The sequence below is a fragment of the Lepidothrix coronata genome, unplaced genomic scaffold (genome assembly GCF_001604755.1).
Source record: "Lepidothrix coronata isolate B3197 unplaced genomic scaffold, Lepidothrix_coronata-1.0 Scaffold53, whole genome shotgun sequence".
In the NCBI taxonomy this organism is placed as follows: Eukaryota; Metazoa; Chordata; class Aves; order Passeriformes; family Pipridae; genus Lepidothrix; species Lepidothrix coronata.
In genome coordinates, this window is record NW_016690233.1 from 2,964,084 (window position 1) to 2,988,801 (window position 24,718).

General features: G+C 38.4%; 1 protein-coding gene across 1 annotated transcript in view; it reads right to left on the reverse strand.

The window, feature by feature from the left end:
* Positions 1-7,042: 7,042 nt before the first annotated feature.
* Positions 7,043-24,718, reverse strand: part of ARHGAP42 (Rho GTPase activating protein 42) — a 146,984-nt gene continuing 129,308 nt past the window's right edge. The window contains exons 18-24 of the mRNA XM_017816045.1: positions 23,220-23,379; positions 19,891-20,035; positions 17,448-17,828; positions 16,232-16,388; positions 15,083-15,145; positions 9,618-9,697; positions 7,043-9,404 (exon numbers count right to left, since the gene is read on the reverse strand). Of these exons, the coding sequence (XP_017671534.1) occupies positions 9,316-9,404; positions 9,618-9,697; positions 15,083-15,145; positions 16,232-16,388; positions 17,448-17,828; positions 19,891-20,035; positions 23,220-23,379 (1,075 nt within the window). The 3' untranslated portion in view covers positions 7,043-9,315. The remainder of the gene's footprint in view (positions 9,405-9,617; positions 9,698-15,082; positions 15,146-16,231; positions 16,389-17,447; positions 17,829-19,890; positions 20,036-23,219; positions 23,380-24,718) is intronic.

Sequence of the window (24,718 nt, forward strand, 5' to 3'; positions counted from 1 at the left end):
GCTAAAAAGCCACAATATTCACTTGAGTTTCTCATGCTGATACATTTACAGACATCTGGACATTTGGCTTCCCAGTTCATTTAGTCAGGAAATATTTGAAGGGATCATTTAAACGAAGAGGAGAAAAAATTATTAAGGAAAAGCTTTGTCAGTGGCAAAACCTGAACCTCTTCGTACAACTTGGTTCTGTGTCGCTCTGAAGGTAAAATTAATTGTGCTGGTTTGTTTTGCATCATCTGAACTTCAGAAGGATGGGGAGGGCAGAGAGAAGGACCCATCTGGAAATTAAGTAGTGTTACAAATCACAAGTGGGTGCTGGCTGAAACACTCCAATGGCATTCACTGCAGGTTTCTCAAGGAAGGTTTGGAGAGCAGGACATTGTGCAGAATAACTATTTTTCCCATCCAAGGCAGGCAATTTGTCATAATTACAGAAAAGAAACAGCACTTTACAGGACAAACATAAACATTGCTCAACCAACAGCAACAGCACGAAATAACAAACTTTAAATGATCATTTAAGCCAGGGTTTTATGTAAGGATATATTTGCATCACTGCTGCCCAGTGCAATTTGTTTGCACCTAGATGTCTCTGAGGTCTTCTGCTATATACCTGCTTCCTTTACGTGTCCCTGGAGGGTGCCACTAGGATTGGGGATTTTCCCTTCTGATAGGCATCCTGCTTGTTTTGTGGTAATTTGAGCCTTGCAGTAGTCACTGCTTCCACAGTCTCTGTTCTCAGCTTCCTGGCTCAGGTACACTGAAACCCTAATCTTTGTTATCTTCTTGTGAGGCCCTTGCAAACAGCATGTGTTTTATTCCAGGAACCAGTTTTATCCTGTATGCCAATTAATTTATTTGGAGGAACACTCTATAGATTGGTCAAGCTCAGGTTTCTTATCTTTTCTTCCGCCTGGGTTTGGGAATTGTCATCTGAAAGGTTTCTCATGGGGCTTCCCAGCACACAGCTGTCTCACCTGCTTACAACTACGCTGATGTTTCCCCAGTGATGACATCTGGACTACAGAGCCCCCCAAATGAGCGTGGTTGAAGCCTGTGGCTCCTGCTCTGCTGTGATGTGACATGTTGCACGCCCTCCATAACCCCATCCTGTCCCAAGCCCACTAAAGGCTGACTCCCCACTCCTCTCAGCCCCCTGCACCTGCTGGTTGGGATGGGTCTCATGACTGCCATAGCCAAAGCATGGCATTTCCAACCTTATTTTGAAAATACCCCCAATCCAGATGTGCTGCATGTCTCCCTTTGAATGTGTTTTTTTGTAAGAATAGAAAAGCAATGACCATCAACAAAACTAAATCGCTGATCTTTTTCATTCCGACGGGACTCTAATCCCTTGTAAGGGCACCGGAGAGGCATTAACAGTAATTTTAAATGAAATACACCTGTGCTGGGTCTAACTAATCAGTTGCTCAATTATACTGGCAGAAAGATGTATTCCAATTATCCAAGTACTTTCAAGTGAATTAAGACTCCTTTCTGTACCGGCTGTGGAGGTCACTCAATGTTCCCATGAATCCCTGCATGTTTACATTAAAAAAGCACACCATGATCTTTGGCAAAGGCACTTGCCCTAGGTTAGTTCAGCTTTTGAGCTTGTTGCCATAAATACAATAGAAAAGCAGCCAACCGTTGCACAAGAAGCCAAGAATATCTTTCAGTACTTTGTTTCCCTATCAGTAATTAATCCAAATGACACGGGAAAACCTTTACAAATGTGAAATAAAAGTTTAAAAGATGAAAGTGCAAATACCTTATTAAACATGTTTAATAAGCACAATGTTTGTGTTAGAAATATAGGCTGCTTTTGAAGGAATGGATCATGCCCAACTAACGAGAAAATGTTCTGAACTGGAATATGAACTGACTTTGTCACCTGCTCAGTTTACACCTGTGCCATTTCCTTGCATCACTGAAGTTTCTGCTCTTTAGGCAAGAGGCTGTGGACGGCCTGGCTCATGTCAGCACACATTCTATACCAAAGCTATTCCATACATCACTTTCTCAAGAGTTCACATTGCAGCCTTATCAATAATAAAGCCATAAAGACCCACTTTTCCAAACACATGAGAATCATGCCATGTAAGGTGCCTTAATACAACCAAGTAATGAAATGTGTCTTCAGTCTTTCTGGTAAGAAACAGATGTTTCGTCCCCTGAGAGTTTTCAATTTGGTGTTAACATGGCAATGTTGTGTTTGTTTAAGAGCAATTTAAGTATTTTTATATTTAAATGCTCACTGAAATGTCAAAATCTATCAAGCCAGAACATTTGTTTCCCAGTTAGTTATTCCCTGATGCCAACTAAAATGGAACACTAGGAAAACTAGTGATGAGATCTATTTTAGAGCTTAGTCTAGACCCCAAACTAGTGTATGTTCACTTCTGCAGATCAGAGGATATAAAGCCAAAGAGCCTGCATCTCCAGGGGAAAGGGTAGAAAACTAACAGAAACCCCAACCCTTTTATTTTTAACATAAAATCAGTGATGAACTATCATTTTTGGTGAAGTATAAAAATGCAGATATTCTCCATCTCCTCTTGTGCCTATTTGCTGTGCAGAGCTGGGCATCCGTGGCAGCTCCTACCATGCCTGCTTTCATGGTCCTCAGCAGGAACAGGAGGGAATCCAGCCAAAAATGCTGGCCCCAGATGGAGGTGTTGCAGTGTGGCTGATAGAGGCACAGGCACAGGCCCACCCTGCCAGGCACAAGAGAGCAGCAGGGCAGGGCAGGTAACGTTGCGTGTACCCACACACAACTGCCCCTGCACTTACCCACTTTCTGAAAGACCCAGTGGTGCTGGGGAGTGTTGCAGGGCATGAGTGGTGACAGGGCCCATCACAGATGTTTCCTCTGGGTGACAGCTTCTTCCCAGACTCATCCTGCCCAGGACACCAGGATGTCAGTAAGGTGCAGGTCATGTTTGGTGACTACAGGCTGCAGGTGACTTTTTGATTCCTGAAGACAGGCTCCTCATCTCTCAAATCCTCAAGCAGGGAGAGCTGTGAAATAGAAGCTTCACCTACAAGCAGTTTTTAGAAAGCAACAAAAGGGAAAGACTGTTTCTCCATCTGATCTGCGTTGCTTTGCTTCTCCAACTACCTCATTTTTATTTATGGCCACAGTATTGATGTGTTGTTTTCAGATATGTCCAATGTCCCCCTCAGCAGGGCTGTGGGCACGATGCCTATGCAGAGGCAGCAGGCCCTCAGCCTCCTCCCAGAGGAAGGCAGCCAGGGAGGCTCTGGCCAGCCCAGGGGCTGGCAGGCAGGAGCCAGCAGCAGCCTGTGAGTGCCTGGGGCAGGCAGCTGGCAGCCAGCAGCCATGGCTGCAGGGAGCAGGACCTATCGGCCTTGGTCTCCTGCAGCAATTCTCTGCATTATTCAAACCCAAGCACACGGTCAAAAGAGAAAGAGTTTTATCAGCTGGCTGGATTGATCTTTCTGGTTTAAGAAACAGTTTTTTTAAGTCAAGATCATTACAAAGCCTCATTGTTTCAGGGATAAAAAGTCTCCTAGGTTTCTGTCCAGTCCCTTCAGAGAAAAGATAAGGCAGGTCACCTCACTGCTCCCTTTGCCTTGGGCACAGTTGTAACTCCCTCCTGAGGGCTGGGAAAGCTGCAGGTTCCTGAGGCAAAAGCTCTTGGAGAAATGCTGGGGAAGGCATGCAAGGGAACTTTCAGAGGCCACTGTGCTCCCCACACCTGGCAGTGCCATTGGAATGGAGCCATCAAATCCTCCTTGTGAGCCTGCCCACCTGGTGATTTTCAGAAGCAATGACCTCATCACTGACGTTTTGCCACACAGGGCTGTGCTTCTTGATACCTAACATCCAAAGCTGTCATTTTCTTTTCCTCAAAAGCCACATCTTTGGAAACTTCCACATGACCAGGACAGTGGATGACATACTATTGTCTGGTATTCATATACCCATTGCTCAACAGTAGGAACAACATCTTCTTTGTAAAGCATCCTCAGGGATGAAATGTTACTCTAAAATGCAGGTATGGGTAGAAGTAGAGCCAAAGTGTTATTACTTGGAAAAAAGAAAAGGCTGAATCAGAACCCAAATTTAAAAACAATAAAGAAATCAGTTTGTGTAGAAAGCATTTTTATTCTGAAAAACATTTTTTTCAAATTTTTGAAATACATGTAAAGTACAACATAGAATTATGTCTGCAAGTCAGTTTATGCATGTCATGCTAGTTATTTACATGTAGATATATACAGAGTGCAGATAATTATTGAAACCACACTACAAAATAAACAGAGAGTTCAATAAGATAATTTAGTAGGGCTTTATTAAATATATAGTTATTGATTGTATATACTTTCCTATTAAAATACCATATAGCATCTAAAGTAACCCCTATAAACTCTAATACCTCCAAAGTTGTCATAAATATGATTGAAAACTGAAACTATCTATGTGCCCTGCTCAGCTGCTTTGCCCTTTGCTCCAACAGAAACTCTTGCAGAGATAATGGTGCTATCTTTAGTGCCAGAACTTTGATGACAATTCACGATAAAAAAATTGCAGAAAGCTCAGATGCAAAATAGCTTTCAGCTGAGGCATCCAAGGATTGAAGAACCATGCTCTATACTTAAGAAAACAAGGATAATCCAATGTCTTATTAAATACTGCCACACACAGGACAATTAAAAAACGATATGATTCTCAGTGACTAAATTAATTTCGATACCGAGCACCTTATTAAAACAAAATAAAGCAAACTCCCAAAGCCCATGCAAAATCTTAACCAAAAAAAAAGACCTCCCAATGGGTACAGGTACAGCCTGATTGACAGTCTGACTTTAGCACGAGCAGGAACTGGAAGGGCTGCTGCAGCAGCAGCTGTCAGGGCTCTGTGACCAGGAAGAGAGAGACTAGCGTTGCCTACAGCTTGATCTCTGGTTACTAAGTGATTCATACAGGGCATTCTGCTGAAGGAAAGGACAGTGTATCATAGATTATCCCATTTTCAGAATATTCCATCTTCATTCTGAGGGCTTCTTGCCAACAGACCCTCACTATAAATTGTCAAAGGTCTGTCTTTGACTTCACTAGAGCTTTGAGAGTTTCCATCAGTGGAGAAGATCCACCCCAGTCTGGAGGATGTGTTCCCCTACTGGGATTTCTCTTCTTGCTGCTCAATCCAAAATTGCACAAACTTCTGCTTTAAGAAAAGGAGTATAAAGAACAATGTGCTTTTTAGTTTCATTATTTATTCTGATGCAATCTTATTAAGTAGAAAATAGGTAAGGGGAGAAAAGTTAACAAAAAAAAATCCAATTATTGCCATACAGTACTTTTTTTTGGTTGTAATAATTGTTCTGAATTGCAGAATTTTGCAACTTTTCCTCTACTATCATGTCTTTCCTAAAGGCATATTACAATTCAATCCAATTACAGTCAAAGTATAGAGGTTAGCACCAGAAAATATATAAAAAGAAAATAAGTTACTATTACTATCATAGAATAGCACTGGTCAGCAAATCTGTGCATTTTTTTTCCTGGAAATAATTGTACAATGAACATTATAGATTAGTTAGGGAAATAAGTGATAGCTATGGTTTAATTTAAGAGTTTTGTTACATATAAATCTAAATGCCAAAATATGGCAAGGACATTTTAATACTGAACAATTTAATACAAGGAATTACAAAAAAATTAATCTTTATAATAATTAATAAAAAGTGTGACTATAAAATATTAATATACTTTACATATTTATCATACAATATATCAGTCCTTCACACTATTAATTTGATTCATGTTGTGCTGCAACATGTATCAAAAGGTTTGACAAAGAAAAAAACGACTAATTATTTGTTGTTATATGTTGTGGGTACAGACATTATATCCACAAGACAAACAGCAATCACAATGTGTCATTACCTTGAGTTCTACAGTCAATTTTGGAAAAAAACCTGCTGTATCCTTTTAGGAAATATAAGAATAATTATTAAAAAAAAATTGAAACCTTTCCTTGTACAGTAAATCTAACTTTCATAAAAAACATTAAATCAATACTATGAACTAATTTAGTTCAGATTGCCTAATTTTCTGGTAAGGCACTATCAAGATATTATATCTTCATTTAAATGCTATATGGATTTCTGATTCTTTGCTATTATCAGAAAGGATTTTTGGTCAGGCCCGAGAGTGTCATCATTAGAGAAGCTTTGGTGCTGCCCTCACCCCCATTTCAGTCTTTGCACCCTACTTACTTAACTTTCTGGTTCACTGTACAGCTTCTTGCAGAGATAAACTCCCTTTTGAAAGTCAGGGAAGAGCTAGGCCACCCGAAAAACAGCAGTGAGATTATACAGAAAGTGCGACTACATGTTGCAAAGCAAAGTAAGAAAAAACACAGAAGATTTCAAAAAACGAAAACCCCTACTCCTGGAGAGTGAGTAAGTAACAATGGGCATGACCTTTTTCAGGTGGAAATGTTATTTTTAAGACAAACTACTTAAAAATTATGGTTTGTTCAGAAGAAGGGCCTGAAAAAGCTGCAGAGTCTTAGGGAGGAAAATACAGATTTGTTTTGTGAGCAGCACATGAATGGAATCCAGTTTCTTATGAAGTTGTATTCTGCAATCCAAATTTGTGTCTAATGTGAGATGAATGCATCAGAACAGATGAAACACTTCTCCCACACAGGGATTCCTCCAAGTCTTTCTACAACCTTTGCCTCAGCACTTGCAGGTTCTTCTTGCTGAATCTCTAACTCAGCTTTGCATTTTTACAAAATGTTTTATGAACTTGGCATCTTTGAGTCCTATAGCTTGCACCCAGATCAGCTGGTTTCAAAACATAATATTGGAAAGTTGTGAGACATATACAGGGGATGTGAAATTACCTAAGCTTAGGGGTTTATTTCTGCTTACTTTTAAATAAGGCTAGAACAAAGTAAGTAGGAGCGAACATTTTCTATTTCACCATTCTACAAGATTTCACAACAATTAAATTGCCTCTGAGAGGTATGAGGGGTCATCAAAGAATGTTTAATAGAGGATGGCCAGTGACTCCTGCAATAGACAAAAGTAGGGATTTTTTCCCCAGACCACTGCATTTCTCTGCCTGTGTGAGATGTGTTGGATCTCCAGCCTCTGCTCAAAGCTCTGCTTCTCTTTCTGCTCCTTTTTGCCTGCAGCAGCGCTTCTAAGAAGGTCACCAGAGGTAAGCCTTTTGACAGCCTGCAGTTTTTCAATTGTGAAATACAGCAGAAGAACACCCAAAACCATGTTCATCTTCTCAGGGCAATGGCAGTTTCAAGCATAGCTTACACTAAGAAAACTTGGCTTGCCTTAAAACAAAAAACACTCAATCTGGTTCGAAAAGACCTTCACTGTCAGTGACATCTAAAGCAACCCTTCATCACAATGCACTGGGCACAGTCTGGACTTAAGGTGAAGTGAAACATGGTTTGGGACTAATGAAACTGTTTAGGGTGACTCAAGTCACTCAGTCACTAATTCAAGGGATCTGTCCTCAACTGCCTGCAGTCAGCCTTGCCCAGACTCCCGCTCTAAAAAGTTAGACCATTTTTGGAAGGATGCTCTTTGGGCCTCTCTCCTTCCCTGATCACCACTTGATACTTGAATTAATGAGGAAAAGGATCCTGCAGGCTTCTGCCACTGGCCTGAATTCTAACAATTGCTCTGAAGAAATCATGCACTACAATATATATAAGTATATATATATACTTATAAGTAAAGAATGTTCTGATGTGCTTCTTTATGTTGGCAATAAATTTGATTTTCCAATTTAAACAAGAAAAAGGCTATGGAAGGAAAAAAGAAGCAGTTAAAAAATTGTGGATGTTTTTAGTCCTAACAGAAGTTCTTCCTTGAATTTTCTGGAAGTAGTGTACAATTTAGAAATCAGCAGAAGATTTGTATGATGATTTCTGCTCCTGAAGAAAGAACTAAGCCTGGACAGGTCTATGAAACTAAGCCTAGATGGTTTTATGAAACAGTAAATTCTCCTGGAAGCACTAATGTTGAAGAAATACTAATATAAAGGTTAAATATCCTCGTTTTCAATCAGGCATGGTAAGCAGCCAAGCAAGCAATGCATGTTTTCCCTCAAGGCATACAAGAAAGATGCTCAGACTGAGAAAGCTGCTTAATGTTTCTGGGATTTCTCTGACTTTGTTTTTTTTTTTTTCTCTTCAGTTCTACCAGAATCAAACAACTGGTCTTTACACCACATTTAAAAAGTAAGGATTTTTTATTCTGTGGAAGGAGAATTGTTTGTCAAATATTTTAGTAGAAGTCAGGAGAAATAATACTAAATAATACTAAATTTTATTGCTACATAGAGGTTTCAGCATTCATAGCTTATAAAATTGGCTAGTTCACAGGCCACTTGTCTTATTTGCAATGAAAAAAGTTGGAAAAAGAATCAGTTACAATTTATCTCAGGTTTCAAAACATACTGCTGTTTTTCACTGCTCACTTCCCAAGACTTCCAGTCAGTCCAGATTCAGCATCTCCTTGTTTTCTACAGATGTTGTTTTGGGATACACTGAGAATACCTTCCAGATGATGGGTATCATTGAAATAAAAGTTGTTAATATTATTTATACTGATATAGAAAGAAAGAAATAAATTTAAGAAGTATTTGAACGAAACATTCATTAAACACATCACATTTTGAATGAGCACTTACTGCTCAGGCAGTGTATAAACTGACATTATCAGCTGCATAAATCCTCTACCATATTGTAATCTCAATGACTAACAGAAGTTCAAACTTCTAATTTACAGAAAACTCATTTCTTATTTGAAATGATTAGGACTAATTTTAGAATCAAGTTTTCTAATGGAGAATTCCGATCACAATAGAAGCAGTACTTACATTATGAAAAAATCCATGATTTTCCATATTAAAAAACAGAGATTGCGAGAGATGTCATAGAGCGCATTGCCTCTAAATTTCACACTTCTGTGAGCAACATCCTTGGACCTGAAAGTCTGCAGCTAAACAGCAACTTTTTTTTATTTTATTGTTCTAGTGTCCCTTACCCATAAAAGAAGAACAGAACAACCTTTTGCAAACAATGGAAGTTATTTAAGCAGAGTACCGTCTTCAGTACAGAAACTGTTAACTGTTTCATTACATTCTGTTCCATTGACAGGGAGCTGTGTAACCTGCAGCTGCAGCATCTGAAGGAAATCTACCGCTCAGCTAAGGGGCTGATCCCATATCTGTGTCAGATAAAAATCATAGTGCTTATTATTTGTTACCATGGATACCATGAAGATATTGCTGTCCACTAAAGATTACTAGAGGAAGACAACATAATTCTCAGGAACTAGTCCTGTTTTGCCTTCATAAGTTGCCTTTAACCATCCTGGTTCCACTGATGGATACACTACAAAAGAAAACACATAACTAATTAGCACTGTTAAAAAATCATATACATTGTTCATATATTTATTTATATAGTATTTATTCAAGAGCAATTGAAAAATCAGGGTAAAACCTGAGACCTGAAAATGGAATTATGCTCTCATTTTGTGGATACAGTTCAGGTTTTTTATAGGTTTTTTTTTAAATATATAAGTCAATCTAAAAGATATCTTACCATTGGAAAATATTGCCCCCTGTGGGAAAGACAGCTCATGACTATGCTCAGCCTTACAGGAATACATGGCTTTTGCTTGCCTGAAAGGAAAAAAATATAGGTTTGCAATAAATCAGCTAACGACAAAAAATGTATGAAGAAATTAAATTAAAACCTGGGAAATATAGAAATAAGCAACTGCACAAATGATAATGACCAGTTACACAGCAGCTCAGAAGAGCAGAATTATACAATAACTTCAAGCTTACTGGAGTTAGCAAGCATGTTATTGCAGAAAAGGGACTTAGATTTACTACTTAGATTTAAACAGGAATATAATTTGGAACTTTTAAAATGAAGTTGTCATTCAAATGAACTGAGCATACTCTTTAAAGCAAGTCATGCACTACCTGGAGACAAAAAGTGATCATCAAGTCATTAAAGGTCTAAAAACATAGCTTGTGAGAAACTATTGCTGATTGGTCAACAGAGCAAAATATTACATAGAAGGTAAATGTGAGACAAAAAGGAGTGATGATTCTGTTCCAAAGAAGAAGGACAGAAAAAGTCGCCTCTTGGCTTCTAGCATTATAATTCTGCAAAGTACAAAATGAGGGTTTGAAGATGAAGATGGAAATTAGGAGTTCTCTCTAGATTCCTGCACTTTACCTAGTACCTTTAACTTATACACTCAGAACAATTTTATATGAGCCACCAGTTTGTCTGAATTTCTTTAAACCCACATTATATCAAGTGAAGATGAACTTGTTGATTATTTCACTTTTCTAAGATGTGATGGCAAGTTGACCTAATATGTGTCCTGTGGTGAAGTTTAATATTTACTTCATACTTTTGAAGAGTGTGTATATGCAATTGACATGTAATCTATCATGTATTTCTACCAAAATAGTGAGATAACAGAGTTGTAAGTTAGATTAATTAACAGTGCCACATCATAAGCATTAGCATTATTCAGCTGAATCTTTAAAAGTGTATAACAGTGGATGAACATCCAAAGTTTGAATGTGTGAGCTTTCCAGAAGTGATTTCTCCCTTTGAAGAAAAAGTTTTTCTATTGATTCTCTGAAACAGATTTATGACTGGACTAAGTGGTATATTTTGCTTTTGTCTTAAGCAAGCAAATGACTTGTCAAGGATTACATTCTCAGGACGAGATTTTCAGAGGAGATCAAACATTTTGAGTTGGGCCCATGATATCCAAGGGCAGCTTATTTTCAGCATGCTGGAAACATTTCTAATTTTTATTACTATCATTCTGATTACATCCCCAGAGCTAACTAGAACAAGATGAGCACTGGATCCTTGTTTGTCCCTTTTCTTAAATGTTAGCTTGCTCCCTGGCTGGTGTAGACTGCTCTAAGTAGCACTTTTTCAAGACACCTTCTTTGGTGCCTGTTATGAATAACTTGCCATCTACAGTCAACAAGATGGGTGTGAAGAGTCATTACTCTCCATAATTATACATATTTATACATAATAATCTACATAATATAGACTAAAATATACAGAGGGAAATTAGATGACTTTTACTGAAGGTCACACATAAACTAGACCTGAATTATTTAATGTCTTTTTTCCTCAAAGTCAACAAAGAACCCTACAGATGTTCTAATTATCCTGACTCAAATCTGTAACACTATGTTGAAACAGCTACTGCCTGTTTGTGGTGGGTTGGCCCTGGCATGACCTCTTGTCATGCAAACCCAATACATCTGTGTGGCATAATCATGAATTTTACACATATAAAACAGTAGAGTAACCGTTAACAATAATTACAGTTGCAATGAACATAAGGTAATAGGTAGTAAATTTACTAAAGCACGGGGGGTGATTTCAAACCTGAATAACTTGACTATCAAGCCAGGTGCCCATGTTAAGAATGGGACACCCGAGTAATACTGTTTCAGGCAATACTTAAATGTGAGGTAGAATTATTTAAGTTAATCTTGAAATATGACATTGTTTTTATTGCCCTTAGAAGTTGTTAAGAAAATTAATGCAATTTTCTTCTATATTGTCTAATGTCTACTAAACTATTCTGTTTTCAACTTCCAATTTTACCTGATCCAAGTATGTTTAACTTCAAAGTAAAAACAAGATAAGAAAACATGGACTCTGTCTTTATAGTCCTCCGTTCTGAAAAGAGAAAGCTTTTCAGCATTTGACATTTAGACAGACACAGAAACAAAAGAAGTCAGTTGCCAAAAGCTAATGAATTACAGGATTCTTCCCATTACCTTGCTCCTGATGCTGAGTAATTACAGCCCAACGTTATCTACAGCCATCTGTGATGGTATAATGAGGATTTAAGAATATTTACTCATAATTCTGGAGCAATTTTCAAGCCACTGGTTATTGTCTTCACACTTGATTTTAGATTATTTAGGTTCTCATACTAGTTATTACTCACTTCAACCCTCTGCAGCTAGAAAAAATGACCATGAAAAGGGCTTGCAGGTTCTTGGGCATTTTGTTTGTAATTACGAAAACAGACATTCTTACTTATAGTGTTAATGTCGTCCTCCCCAAAACAAGGCTGTTTGTTAAAAAGCATGTGATAACATCACCATCATCTATTATAGTTCTCTTAAGATGATGTTAATAATATGAGAAGAGTGTGATTCATGTTGTTTAGGGCAGAGAAAAAAAAAAAACAATTTCAGAAAATGTTATTCACATTTCCTAGAAGTTCCTTCTTTCCATGACTTTATCAGATAGACTCCAGATAAGAAAAATGCATTTTCCATTCCTTACTTTCTGTGACATTTGTTTTGAGCCCATAATGATAAACATACTAGCAGTCAAAGGATCCGTACTCATTAAATTATAAATTCTTTTGCTTGATTACATGCAGTCAACAATACCTGAGGCCCTAATAATAATAATAGTATTAAGAACTATTTCAAAATATATAAACAAGCTTTAAAACTATGCTCCTGTCCTAATGAGTTTTTAGTCTAGCAAGACAACGCCAGAAGAGAAATGAATGAGGGAACACATATGAATCTCTCTCAGATGAGTCGCCAGTTAATATTATCCTACAGGAAGAAGAAAGGTTTATAGAGACCTGGAGACGGCACACTTACAACCAAGTTTGAGCAGAAAGCACTGGTCTGGCCTGGGCAAGGCCTTCCAGACGCTTAACTATAGCATGAAAATAAAAACAGAAGAATGATTGGAAAAGGATATTTAATCATATGTTTGCGAGGGGAGCATGGGTCTAGAGGGCTTCATAATGTCAGTCTAGTCCTACTGAAGTCCCATCCTGGCACCTAGAGATCCTGCTGAAGAGCAGAGCCATTCACTGTCACCTACTCCTCCTTCTCATTTTTCTAATGAAAATTCTTCTTCTTATAATGCGGTTTCTTACTTCAGGAGACTTATCTTTCTGTGTACCTCTAAATCCAAGTTAGGAAAATGTAGAGTCAGGAATTATGTGCTGGTGCATTTCTGTACAGAAGCTGCAATAAAGAGACCTCAGGCCTGACTAAGACTGTTATATAACTGCAATATTTTTGGAAATAGTAAGGAAACTCATTCACCTCTTTCAAGTGCATACTAGATTAGCAATGGAGATTGGTCCCAGTGTACACAGTATCTTAATACCACAGTGAGGGAGACTGATGTATAATAAACTTCAAGTCAGGAGGGAAGAAATAGGAAGACTGAGAAGTCAAATTAACTCTAGAATTGGAAAAAGAGAGCATAGGCTGGACATTGTCTAACATTTTGTGTTTCCCTGTCCAATCCTAACACTTGTACTGTGGTCTCTTATTGTCTTTCTGACTAAAAAAAAATCTGTAGTGTAGGGCATATACTCATGCAATAGAAGGAGAGAAAACAGGACACACACACTCATAATAGAGCTATTGCATTATACAAAGCCAGAAAAGAGGGTTGCAAAAACTGCTTGGGAGAAGGAATTAAGTAGGACTCAGCCACTGTGGTGGTAATGCATCAAGTGCAAAATTACCTGCTGGAATACAGAAAACAATGTGAGACTGCAAAGCCATATAGGTACTTTTGATCTGTCTACTGTACAAATGACCACAACAGGCAAAAGATGTTTCAAGCAGCAATGAAGCTACTTACATTCTATAATGCATAGGTAAGCACTGTCTCAAAATTTCTAGTTATTTTAGCAGGGTAAATTACCCCTGCATGGAGTCCAACACTACCTTGACTTGAATATTTCTGTTATCAAACCAGGTAGCTTAAAAATACATTGTCTTACGCTCTGCCCTGCATATACTCGTTGGATAGTAGTTATGAACAAAGGAGACCTTTCTACTGGGTGGATCAAGATGTAATTACCACAATTTCTACATACTTCATAGAAAAAAAAAACCAACTAAAAAAAGACTAGCCCAAGGTTTTAAATCAGCCTTCATAACAAGCAGGTAATAAAAGCTGGCTCTGAATTGCAAAATCATACTCAGACTTATGCAGGACTGTAAGAACAGCTGAGCTACTTCTGATTTCTTCCTTATCTTGCCTGCTGACCTCTCATTTTCTATTCTCCTTGCTACTGTGGTTCTTTTATCCTCTTAGGAAGGCTTAAGTAGAGGAGCTATTCAGCCTTTCAGTATTTTTGGCTTTGTTAGCTGCTCTCCATATCCATTATCAAATGCTGCATTTTTCCTTTGTCAGATTTTTGCTTCTTACACGCTTTTTATATACAGATACAGGTGGCACACGCTCTGAGGGAACAACAGGGGAGAGCTTGCAAGAAGGAAGTAATATAAAGTAAAAGAAGAAACAGTGCTGGAGGTGAAATGATGCAGGACTGGTGAAGCAGTCATTGCTTTTGGCTTAAGGTACTGGCTTAAGAGCATTCCAGTCCCTTCATTTATACCTTTCTTCCTTAAATTATCGCTCTGCTCTTTTCATATGCCTTGCCTCCCCTGCCACCCTCTTTTTTGGTCATCTTAGAGTTCACGTACTCCACAAAATAAGAAAGCTGCTTTTCTCACAAAATCTATGGGCCTTTCTCTCCCCTGCTGGTTCTGTCAGAGGACAGCCACATTCCACGGCCACACATCTCAGCATGTTGGTATCTTCCTTTATCTATGCTACTTTAGGTTACTACCTTTGAATTCATGGATTGACATCTTGTTTTCATTCCTCAACAGTTCCAAAAATGTATCAGTGTAACAGTTCCTTGATGTATCAGTGAGCAAAGTGGTGAACAAAAACCTGCGATCTGTCTCAAAGAACTTGAAAAGCAGGGACAGTGAAAAAAGAGAGACGGCCTTTTTCCCATATCCATTTAATGGATTATCTGCTTTAATCTATTAATTGTGAGGTAGTAATGTACAGAAGATACTGCTTCCTAGACAAACACTTATCAGAACATTCTAAACACCTTAAATATAAGAATGAATCAAATCCAACAAATAAATGTGAACCTTTGAAGCCAATACAGAAAGGATTTTACAGAATGTTAAATGGTATGAAGCGCTTACCGTCCTGAAGAAACTTGTTTAAGTGAACCAGCACTTTCAAACAACTGTGCTCTTGCAGCCACTCTGAAAATAAAAGCATCACCTTGCTTTATACTTCATCCATTAATTAAATACACAAACTATTTTCACTTTTAACCATCCAAAGACATAGCCATATTTTAAAAAATTGTTTTAATTATTCACTTATAGAAAGAGAGGAAATTCAAAAACTGAATTTACATCCCTATTCAGCAGAATTCTTAAGGGCATAACCTATTTGGGGCTGCTGACTTCCCCATGCTCTAGCGCCTTGCTGAGTCACCAATGGAAATCTAAACATCCTATGTTTATATTGGAAATGCTTTTATTGACAGTCTGTCACTACCATGCTGGAACTCTAAGCTGTGCAGGATTCTCTGCTTAAGTAAGACACAACAGTCTGTTAAATGACTACTATGATCCCTTTCAGTTTAAAATTGGAGAGACTGAATGATGTCCTGCAGTATTTGGAGAATTTCTTGGTGCTCTGCAGGTCTGGAAATCACTTGTTCATGAGGACAGAGATATCCAGGTCAAAGTCAGAATTACAGCAGAGACTTTGAAGTCTTCTAAAAGCACTGAGAAACATTGTTAACCCAAACCTCAACAAACTAAATTATAACCTGTATTGCTCAGAACTATCCTCCTTTCAGCATAAACCTCCCCCCCACCAAACCCCAACTGTTAGAAATCAACTATTTAACATGCAGATATTGAAGAAATTTCAGAGCAGATTTTTTTTTAATTATCCTTCCTCTAATTTTAGACTTATATAAATAAAATCTGATGGTCTTCTTGATGTAACAGCATGGACAGTAAGTAGCATTTCTGCTCCTTGAAACATTAAAGAGAGCCAGAGATAATAATATTAATCACTTTCCAAAGATAAATTTCCACCTTATCTGTAGTCTAACTAAGTCAACAGGAATCTTTCAACTGACTTCAACAGATTTTGTGCCATCTCCTTTGTTTACAATTTTAACAAAACTAGATAACTAATTCACAAATACAGCAATATTAAAATCAAGTATTCATGGATGCTTTTTCAACTACTTATGTACCTCTCTGGAATCACTTTCTAGTAGACAACACTGTAACAACACAAATCTCCAAAGGGCCATAATGACTTACACAGATCCAGGTCTTTGATAGCCATTACTCGATGCAGTATCTAATCTTAATCTTCTGCACATTTTGGGAGGCAAATCAGGGTTTGGAGGAGCCTTTAACGTATCTTTGGTATCTGTTGAAGATAAGCTCTGTATAGATCCACTGCAACTTTTGTTACCTAAATAAAACAATCAAATTATAGGGAATATTAAAGCTAATCTGAAATTGTTTTACAACACATGTAACATGCAAAGCAAAGGTTTTGCTGTTGATTTTTTCTTTTTTTTTAGGAGCCAAAACAGGTATAGAAAGTACTTACTAAGAGAGAAGAAACAGCCTTTCAGGCACTAAGCCAGGGGAGAAGAACCAACAGCAAGAATGAAGAAATGACATTAAAATGGAGAGGGCTAAAAAATTACATTACAATTAAATGGCTAGATAGAACAATCACTAAAAAGTGACAATAAACAGATTTATAAAGTAGTACACTGCGTAAAATTGTAGAAAAAAATCATGTAGTAAGGGTTCTCAGGAAGTCATCTGATCAGGAAGTCATCTGATCAAAGCAGCATCCACCATGAAATCAAACCACATTAATTTGTAGAATTAATATTTCAGTATGCAGAGAAGCTTTATGCAGTTTAAAAAACATACTTAGGAATAAATGACTATGACTTGCTTAAAACAATTCCTACTGTAACTTGATAAAACAAATCTATAGGTGTACAGACTGCACTGCACACAAAAGAAGACCTTTCAATGAAAAGGCATGGTCCCATGTATTCTTTAAGGTGGACTGCTGCCTTTTTTTGCTTATATGTTCTACAAGACAAGAAATGCATCTGCTTCTCTCTTTCTTTATTCCAAAGAACAACTGATGCTTAAAAATGCTTTAAAAGCTGTCATAATATAAAAAGATCCCAAAGTATAAGAACAATATCTATATTATTTATATTGCTAATTTACCGTATTATTCTATATCATAAATTATAACTTATAGATGAACCATAGAAGGCTAGAGAGTGATCTAAATTGTGAGAAACATATCTTTTAAGCTGTGTGAACTGTGCAGGTAACAAGCAATGGAAATATGTTCTATCCATTTGAAAACTGAAAGAACATACTACAAAACCTAAAAAAAATAAAAATATTAATGAGTATAATTAGCCTTCAGATTCATCTCTTGTTTTCTGATGCATCAGTTAACACTGAAGCGCTAAAAGACCTTGGAAGTTACCTTCAGTTGATGGAATTGATCTAAGGGAAGATGCTGAAGACCTTTTCAGCCCAGACAGACTGTAGGAACTCTTTTTGGTCAGGTCTGTTGGTGGAGAGGCATTCTCTGGTCCAGTGACAGAAGCTACACTTTGGCAGTCTGACTCCACATCTGTTTTGGTTGCATCCTCCTTTGATGAGGATTCTGGACTTGTAGTCCACAGGCCTGAACTTTTCTGGCCATTAGAAGAAGCAGGAGAGGCAATCCATGGAATCCCTCCTGATTTCTCCCTTGGCTGGGAGGGTGTACATTTGGTGGTGCTGTTCTGCTCAGAGGAGTGAGAAGAGAGAGATTCAATGCTGCCCATGGGAGTGCTGTCTGGGCTACTGCTGTACGAGTCACCTAGGGAGGACAGAGGGGAGGGGGGAAAGAGAGAAAAAAATAATTTACATTTTCTAATCATGTGCATTTTTCTTATGTCACCTTTAGCTCTTTTGTACCTTGTCATCAAATTCATTAACCTGTGGTTTCCTGCAGAAGGAAAACAACTCATTTATTTATTTACAACTTGAAGACTCATCTTGTTCCTTTAGAGACCATTAGTACCTTGAAAATTGCATGATTGGCTAATGCATTTTTTTGCCAGATGCATTTTCTATAATTTTCTATAATTCCCTACCATTTGAAATCTGTCTCTTTTCTCATGCCATACAGATTTCCTTTATTTCCTGCAATACAGTTGTGTCCATGTTTCATTTAAATGATGACTTAAAACCATCTAGTATTTCAGAAATTGCAATTGCCAGAACCAAGGCTGTCTCTTGTCTGATATTGTGATATTTGGCAAGAAGAGTACCTCTGCTTCTGCTTCAGCCTTCCAGACACAAGTAAGATCTTAACTGGAACTTGCTTACATAAGTGTTGAGTTTGAGCTAATAAGTGAAGCACAAGTGGAGAGTTCTTGGATCAGACCTAGTGGCAATCAAATCGCCAGCACGAGATGTGTCTGAATGAAGAATCATAGAAATCATAGAATCATTTAGGTTGGAAAAGACCTCCAAGATCATTGAATCCAACCTTTGACAGAACACCACCATATCAAGTAAACCATAGCACCAAGTGCCACATCAAGTTGTTTCTTGAACGCTTCCAGGAATGGCAACTCCACCACTTCCCTGGGCAGTCCTTTCAGTGAGGAAATTCTTCCAGATCTCCAACCTGAATGTTCCCATGCACAGTCTGAAGAAGCATGAGCTTGCATATGGTTTGCAAAATACTTGCAGAGAAATGTCCCTTTTTAATGCTAATATTCATTCATTGTAGTTACACAGTGAAAAAATGCCTGAAACTTGACCAGTTGGTCCTCTGTCGAGTATAACTGTTCCTTTGTAACTTCTTCCTTGGGATCCCATGCCATTCACACTAGTAATCCATGGGTAGGGAGCTATTGATCTCATGTAGTATTAAAACTCTCACTGGCATGAAACTTGTAACACAGACCTATGGAAAATGCAGCACCTGTGCAAGAATATATTAAGGACACATTTCCTAAAATTGCAGACTTCAGAATTACTACAGATCTTCAAGAACAGATACACCTTAACTGTGGATTAACTTACTGAACCAGTTTCATGTAAATCTTCTCGAGGAGCCAAGGGACACCTAAGTACTTTAGGAAGTCTGTTGCAGTAGTGGAACTGTTAGCAACTTAAGCTTTTATAAAGTTTCAATACTCCTTACTGGCACGACCAGTAAGTAAAAAAGTAGTGGTCCATTAGATGAAAATGAATGAAATGAAACTTTTTAATAGTCACATCTACATAAAAGTGAATAAGCATTCTAAGCATCAATTGATTATAGACATAACTCCCTGCTGTTAAACAGTAAGCCATACGATATGTACACTGCTTCTTCCAGGAATATTAGAGTTTGTTTCTATTCCAGAAAACCTAATAAAGTTTCACTGGTTTTGGCAACCTAGGCAGTGGCTGACTTTGAACCAAGGGCCACAGTTTCATACATGTGAAAATAGCCAAGTGATGGGTTTGGTCTCCTAACCTTGACTGAATTACATTTGTTACAGGAGGAGAGGAAAGATTCTGTTTACAGTTTCCCAGCCTTACCCATCATCTTGCAAGGAAACGAGATGAACTTCATATAATGAACTTTTGAGTTTCAAAGTGGATTAAATTTAGATTAGAATATAAAGTCTACTTTAAATGATGTTGAGCAATGTACGCAATGCAAGACTTGCCTAAAACCAAACATTCTTCCTCATCTGAGAGAAGCGAGGAATGCAGTCAGTCAACAGTGTGGCTGTGACTCACAGGGGTTAAAAAGCTGAAAAAACTCCATCTGTTATGCTTATGATTATTGGAATACAGCATCTATTGGATATTATTCAGGCAAAGTTAAAAGATAAGACATAAAAAGGAAGACAACCAGTCTACAAGGACAAACTTACTGTCAGGATCTGCTAGACATGGTGTATATCTTCCTTTGGGTTTACGTGAACCTGTGGAGAGACAAATGGCTCTTGTCCTTCTTGAACTTGATCGGGACTGAGGTTGGGGAAGAGGAATGTTGGGGTCTGGTGCAGTGTGAAATATCTGCATGATTTAAAAAAAGGGAAAAAATGACATTAAACAGAGGTACTATTACACTTCCATTATTAATCAATTTGTTTTCCTCACTGCTGTGCCTGAAATTAACACTGTAACAATCTCATACATTACGAAAGAGTAAATTCGCAGAATAGAAGCTTTGCTCTGATGTCATTTTACAACTCAAGAACCACAATACTGAGCTGTACTTAGTAGCTGTACTAATTATATATTTGTTGAAATAGATTTATTTTCTAGCCCTTGTTAGAAGGGCTTTACAGTTGAAATTGGAAAACAAAATAAGTGTTTACTACTGACTATTGCCTAAGAAGTAATATATTTTTTAAAATATTATGACAAGGTTGATTTTTTCTCTGTGTTCCAGTGAAAGTTTTCATATGTCACAGAAAAATGTCATAGTTGTAACTTACTACAATCCAGTTTGCATTTCAGAAAACCACTTTATTTGGCCAAACAAGTCAAGTTTGATGTGGAACAATTTTATGTTTAAGGTATCTCCTGGTTCTTATCTTTTACATGCCACTGCTACTACTAGTCAATGTTGCACTTCAGTGCTGCAGAAAAAAAATTTTTACCATGTTATACCAGAAGATGTCTCTGCAAGGATTTCTGGACCCTCTAGCAATAGGGCATTCCCTAAAGAGGATGAAGTGAACCACAAAAAGACACCTCCATGCCATTCACAGAAGTGGAAGAAAGCAAATATACTTGCACAGTAGGAAATACTTTAATGAAAATCTTGAGATGCTCTTGAAGTACATTAAAGCTGTATTAAGCACTAGTGAGTAGCAAATCAACATAAAAACGTGTCTGTAGCCACAGAAATAGAGCAAGGGAGACTGGTTGTATAGCAGTAGTCTTTGTATTGAATGAGCTTTTATTTTCTGGAGGGAAAACTCAATGTTGGGAAAATGCAATATATATTTTGGGAGTCAAAGCCAAGAAGGCTATCGGTATCATATCCACTTTGAGGAGTCCCTATGAAATACAACTGATGATACCAAGCCGTACTGTCAGTACTTACTGACCAACCAGTGCAGGGGATCCTGCTATTGACTGGGAACTGCCCCTTGGCTGAGTAATGAGTAATGAAAGAAACTAGAAGTTTTTTCACTTTGTCAGTCGTCAGAGAAGATGATATAGATGAACAGAGACCACCAAGATAAAATTTCTTTTATCAAGTAAAAGAGATCTTGACTGTTCTGCTGAGTTTTGAAATTAAACAGTTTAAAATTAAAAAAAAAACCTGAGGAGGCTTTTCAGTGAAGCTGATACCTGCAATTCATAAAATCATAGAATCATAGCATCAGTCAGATTGGAAGGGACCTCTGAGATCATGAAGTCCAACCCTTGATCCAATACCGGCATGGTTACCAGATCATGGCACTAAGTGCCACATCCAGTCTCATCTTAAAAGCCTCCAGGGACAGAGAATCCACCACTTCCCTGGGCAGCCCATTCCAATGTCTGATTACCCTCTCTGTAAAGAATTTCTTCCTAATACCAAACCTAAACCTCCCCTGGCACAGCTTAAGACCATGCCCTCTTGTCTTACCGATAGCTGCCTGGGAGAAGAGACCAACCCCCACCTGGATACAACCTCCTTTCAGGGAGTTGTAGAGAGTGATGAGGTCTCCCCTGAGCCTCCTCTTCACCAGGCTAAACAACCCCAGCTCCCTCAGCCTCTCCTCATAGGGTTTGTGCTTGAGTCCCTTCACCAGACTTCTTGCTGTTCTCTGGACCTGCTTCAGCACCTCAATGTCCTTCCTGAACTGAGGGGCCCAGAACTGGACACAGTACTCCAGGTGTGGCCTCACCAGCACTGAGTACAGGGGAAGAATCACTTCCCTAGTCCTGCTGGCCTTACTGTTCCTGATCCAGACCAGGATGCCATTGGCCTTCTTGGCCACCTGGGCACACTGCTGGCTCCTGTTCAGCTTCCTGTCAATCCAAACTCCCAAGTCCCTCTCTGCCTGGCTGGTCTCCAGCCACTCTGTGCCCAGCCTGTACTGCATGGGGTTGTTGTGGCCAAAGTGGAGGACCCAGCACTTGGCCTTGTTGAACCACATCCCGTTGGAATCAGCTCAACTCTGCAGGCTGTCCAGGTCCCTCTGCAGAGCCCTCCTGCCTTTCAGCTGATCAACACTCCCCCCCAACTTAGTGTCATCTGCAAATTTGCTGATGGTGGACTCAATCGCCTCATCTAAATCATCAATAAAGATATTAAACAGAACTGGGCCCAATACTGACCCCGGGGGACACCACTAGTTACTGGCCACCAACTGGATGCAGCACCGTTCACCACCACTCTCTGGGCCCGGCTCTCCGGCCAGTTCCTAACCCAGCACAGAGGGCCCCTGTCCAAGCCATGGGCTGCCAGCTTTTCCAAGAGTATGCTGTGGGAGATGGTGTCAAAGGCTTTGCTGAAGTCCAGGTAGACACATCCACAGCCTTTCCCTCAAACACCAGGTGGGTCACCTGGTCATAAAAGGAGATCAGGTTGGTCAGGCAGGACCTGCCCTTCCTAAACCCGTGCTGGCTGGGTCTGATCCCTTGTCCATCCTGTAGGTGCTGTGTGATTGCACTTAAGATGATCTGCTCCATAACCTTGCCAGGCACTGAGGTCAGGCTGACGGGCCTGTAGTTTCCTGGGTCCTCCTTCCAGCCCTTTTTGTAGTGATTGAAAGTTTAAGATTTCATGTGTTTTCCTTCTCAAGGCCTTCTTAATATTTCCAGGGACTAATCCCTAAGGATAGCAATGGTCAGAAAGACTCTGTTCTGATGCATTTAGAGTAGAATCTATGCATTCATCCAGAGTGAACCTCCATACACTGGTACCATAAGAGAGATGGAGGAGTTGGGAGCAAAGTTATGAGTTTCTCATTCTGTTTTTAGATTCAGGAGGTCACAACAGTCTTCAGAAAGCAACTGAAGAGTTAGAGCAACTCTTTCAAACCATGGGAGATTATGCCTTGGATCTGTACCTTGCACATCCACAAAAGACTTGTTAGGAATACAGATCCATAGCATGGGGTGGGAAGCAGGTATTATTTCTGTCAATGACCTTCTACAAATGTTGGACTCTTTATTCTTAAGAACTTAATGATGGTAATGAAAATGAGATCTTAGTTCCATTTCATAACCAAATAGTCAGATAATTTCTTTCTACCTTTTCATAATGCTCTATCAGAATTTCAACGACGATATTCTGAAACTTAATGTTCATCATAGCAGCCACGGTTTCTTCTTGGGCTCTCATCAGAGTTGGTCCAAAGATAACACCAAGGTTGGATACAGTCATTAGATTTTGCTGACTGTGCAATGATACCCTTTAAATAAACACAAAAAATATGCAATTAAATTGATTTGCTAAACTACAATTTAAACAGGCAAAACCCTAAGACTATTTTTTAACAAAATTACAAGTTCATGCCTCCCTTTTAAATACATTTTTAAAACTTCCACTTTTCTGGAGTCAAAATACAGTGTAGTACAACTACTATACTTCCATTAAGGTTCCTATCCTGCAATAGCTTAATAGTAATGAGCACGTCTTCCTAGAGTATTTCAGTTCCTGACAAAACTGATAGGAAAAGGCAGCTATATTTGGAGGTCTCCACAGAGAGATCCAGACCACCTAAAGTTTAGGAGTCTTAGAGCAGGCACCTATCTCTCCAATAGTTCTACAGGAATTTAAATACTTTATGTTGGATTGATTGAAACTAGTATGTGATAACAGAGATCAACCATATACCTTAGTTTTCACGTAAAGGAAAGAAACTTAGTTTCTGAAAATACTTATTTCGCAATGGGATCTCTTTATTAATATGATGAAAGCACAGAATCAATGCATTCAGTGAAATCATTGTTTCTATGAATAGATAACATTAGATGATCATAATGACATCTGGCTTTGAAATATAATAACCTTTTGCTTCTGTATATTCTGTTGTAACTTATTTTACCTCTTCTTTTTTTCTTCTTAATGTAGAATTCAGAAATTTAGTTTTACCAACAATTTATCAGATAGAAAAATGAAAACCATCAATCAGTAATCCTCAAAGCCTCTTCTCTCTCCTTACAAATAAGATTTGCCAAATAAAAGCCCTATCATCATAAACCCTTTGAAATAACTGCCAGTTATTTCAAAGCTGTCCTATTGCCTCATGTCTGAGGAATATTATGCCAAGTCAAGATTTTATAATTTCCTTAATGCTTAATTTTACTGCATCTGCTACCAAATGGAATTAGTTATTGAGGCACTTGGTCACACTTTCCTTTTCCTTCTCACTGCTATCTCCTACCATTGTCAAGCTGAGCATCTTCAGCAATTTCCTACACAATTAAATAAACTCTTGTACCTTTTAAAATGTAGAAACAGTAAAATCTATAAAACATTCCCCTCATATTTGGGATAGGAACATTTTAGCACCCCATTTACATCAAGAAGAAGGAGAAATATGGGAAAGGGGTTTGTACTGGAGGCAAGTAAAAAAATGCCTATCTTTTTACATGTTTCCTATGTTGCTTCATTAAATTATGTCAAAACTTCCCCAAATGTTACCTCAGACTAGCACTAGCAGAGATCATTATTTGGAAGCCATGTCATGAAAATGACTCCCTTGTTAAAGCACATTTTTAACCAATTATCCTAATCTAACTTTCTCT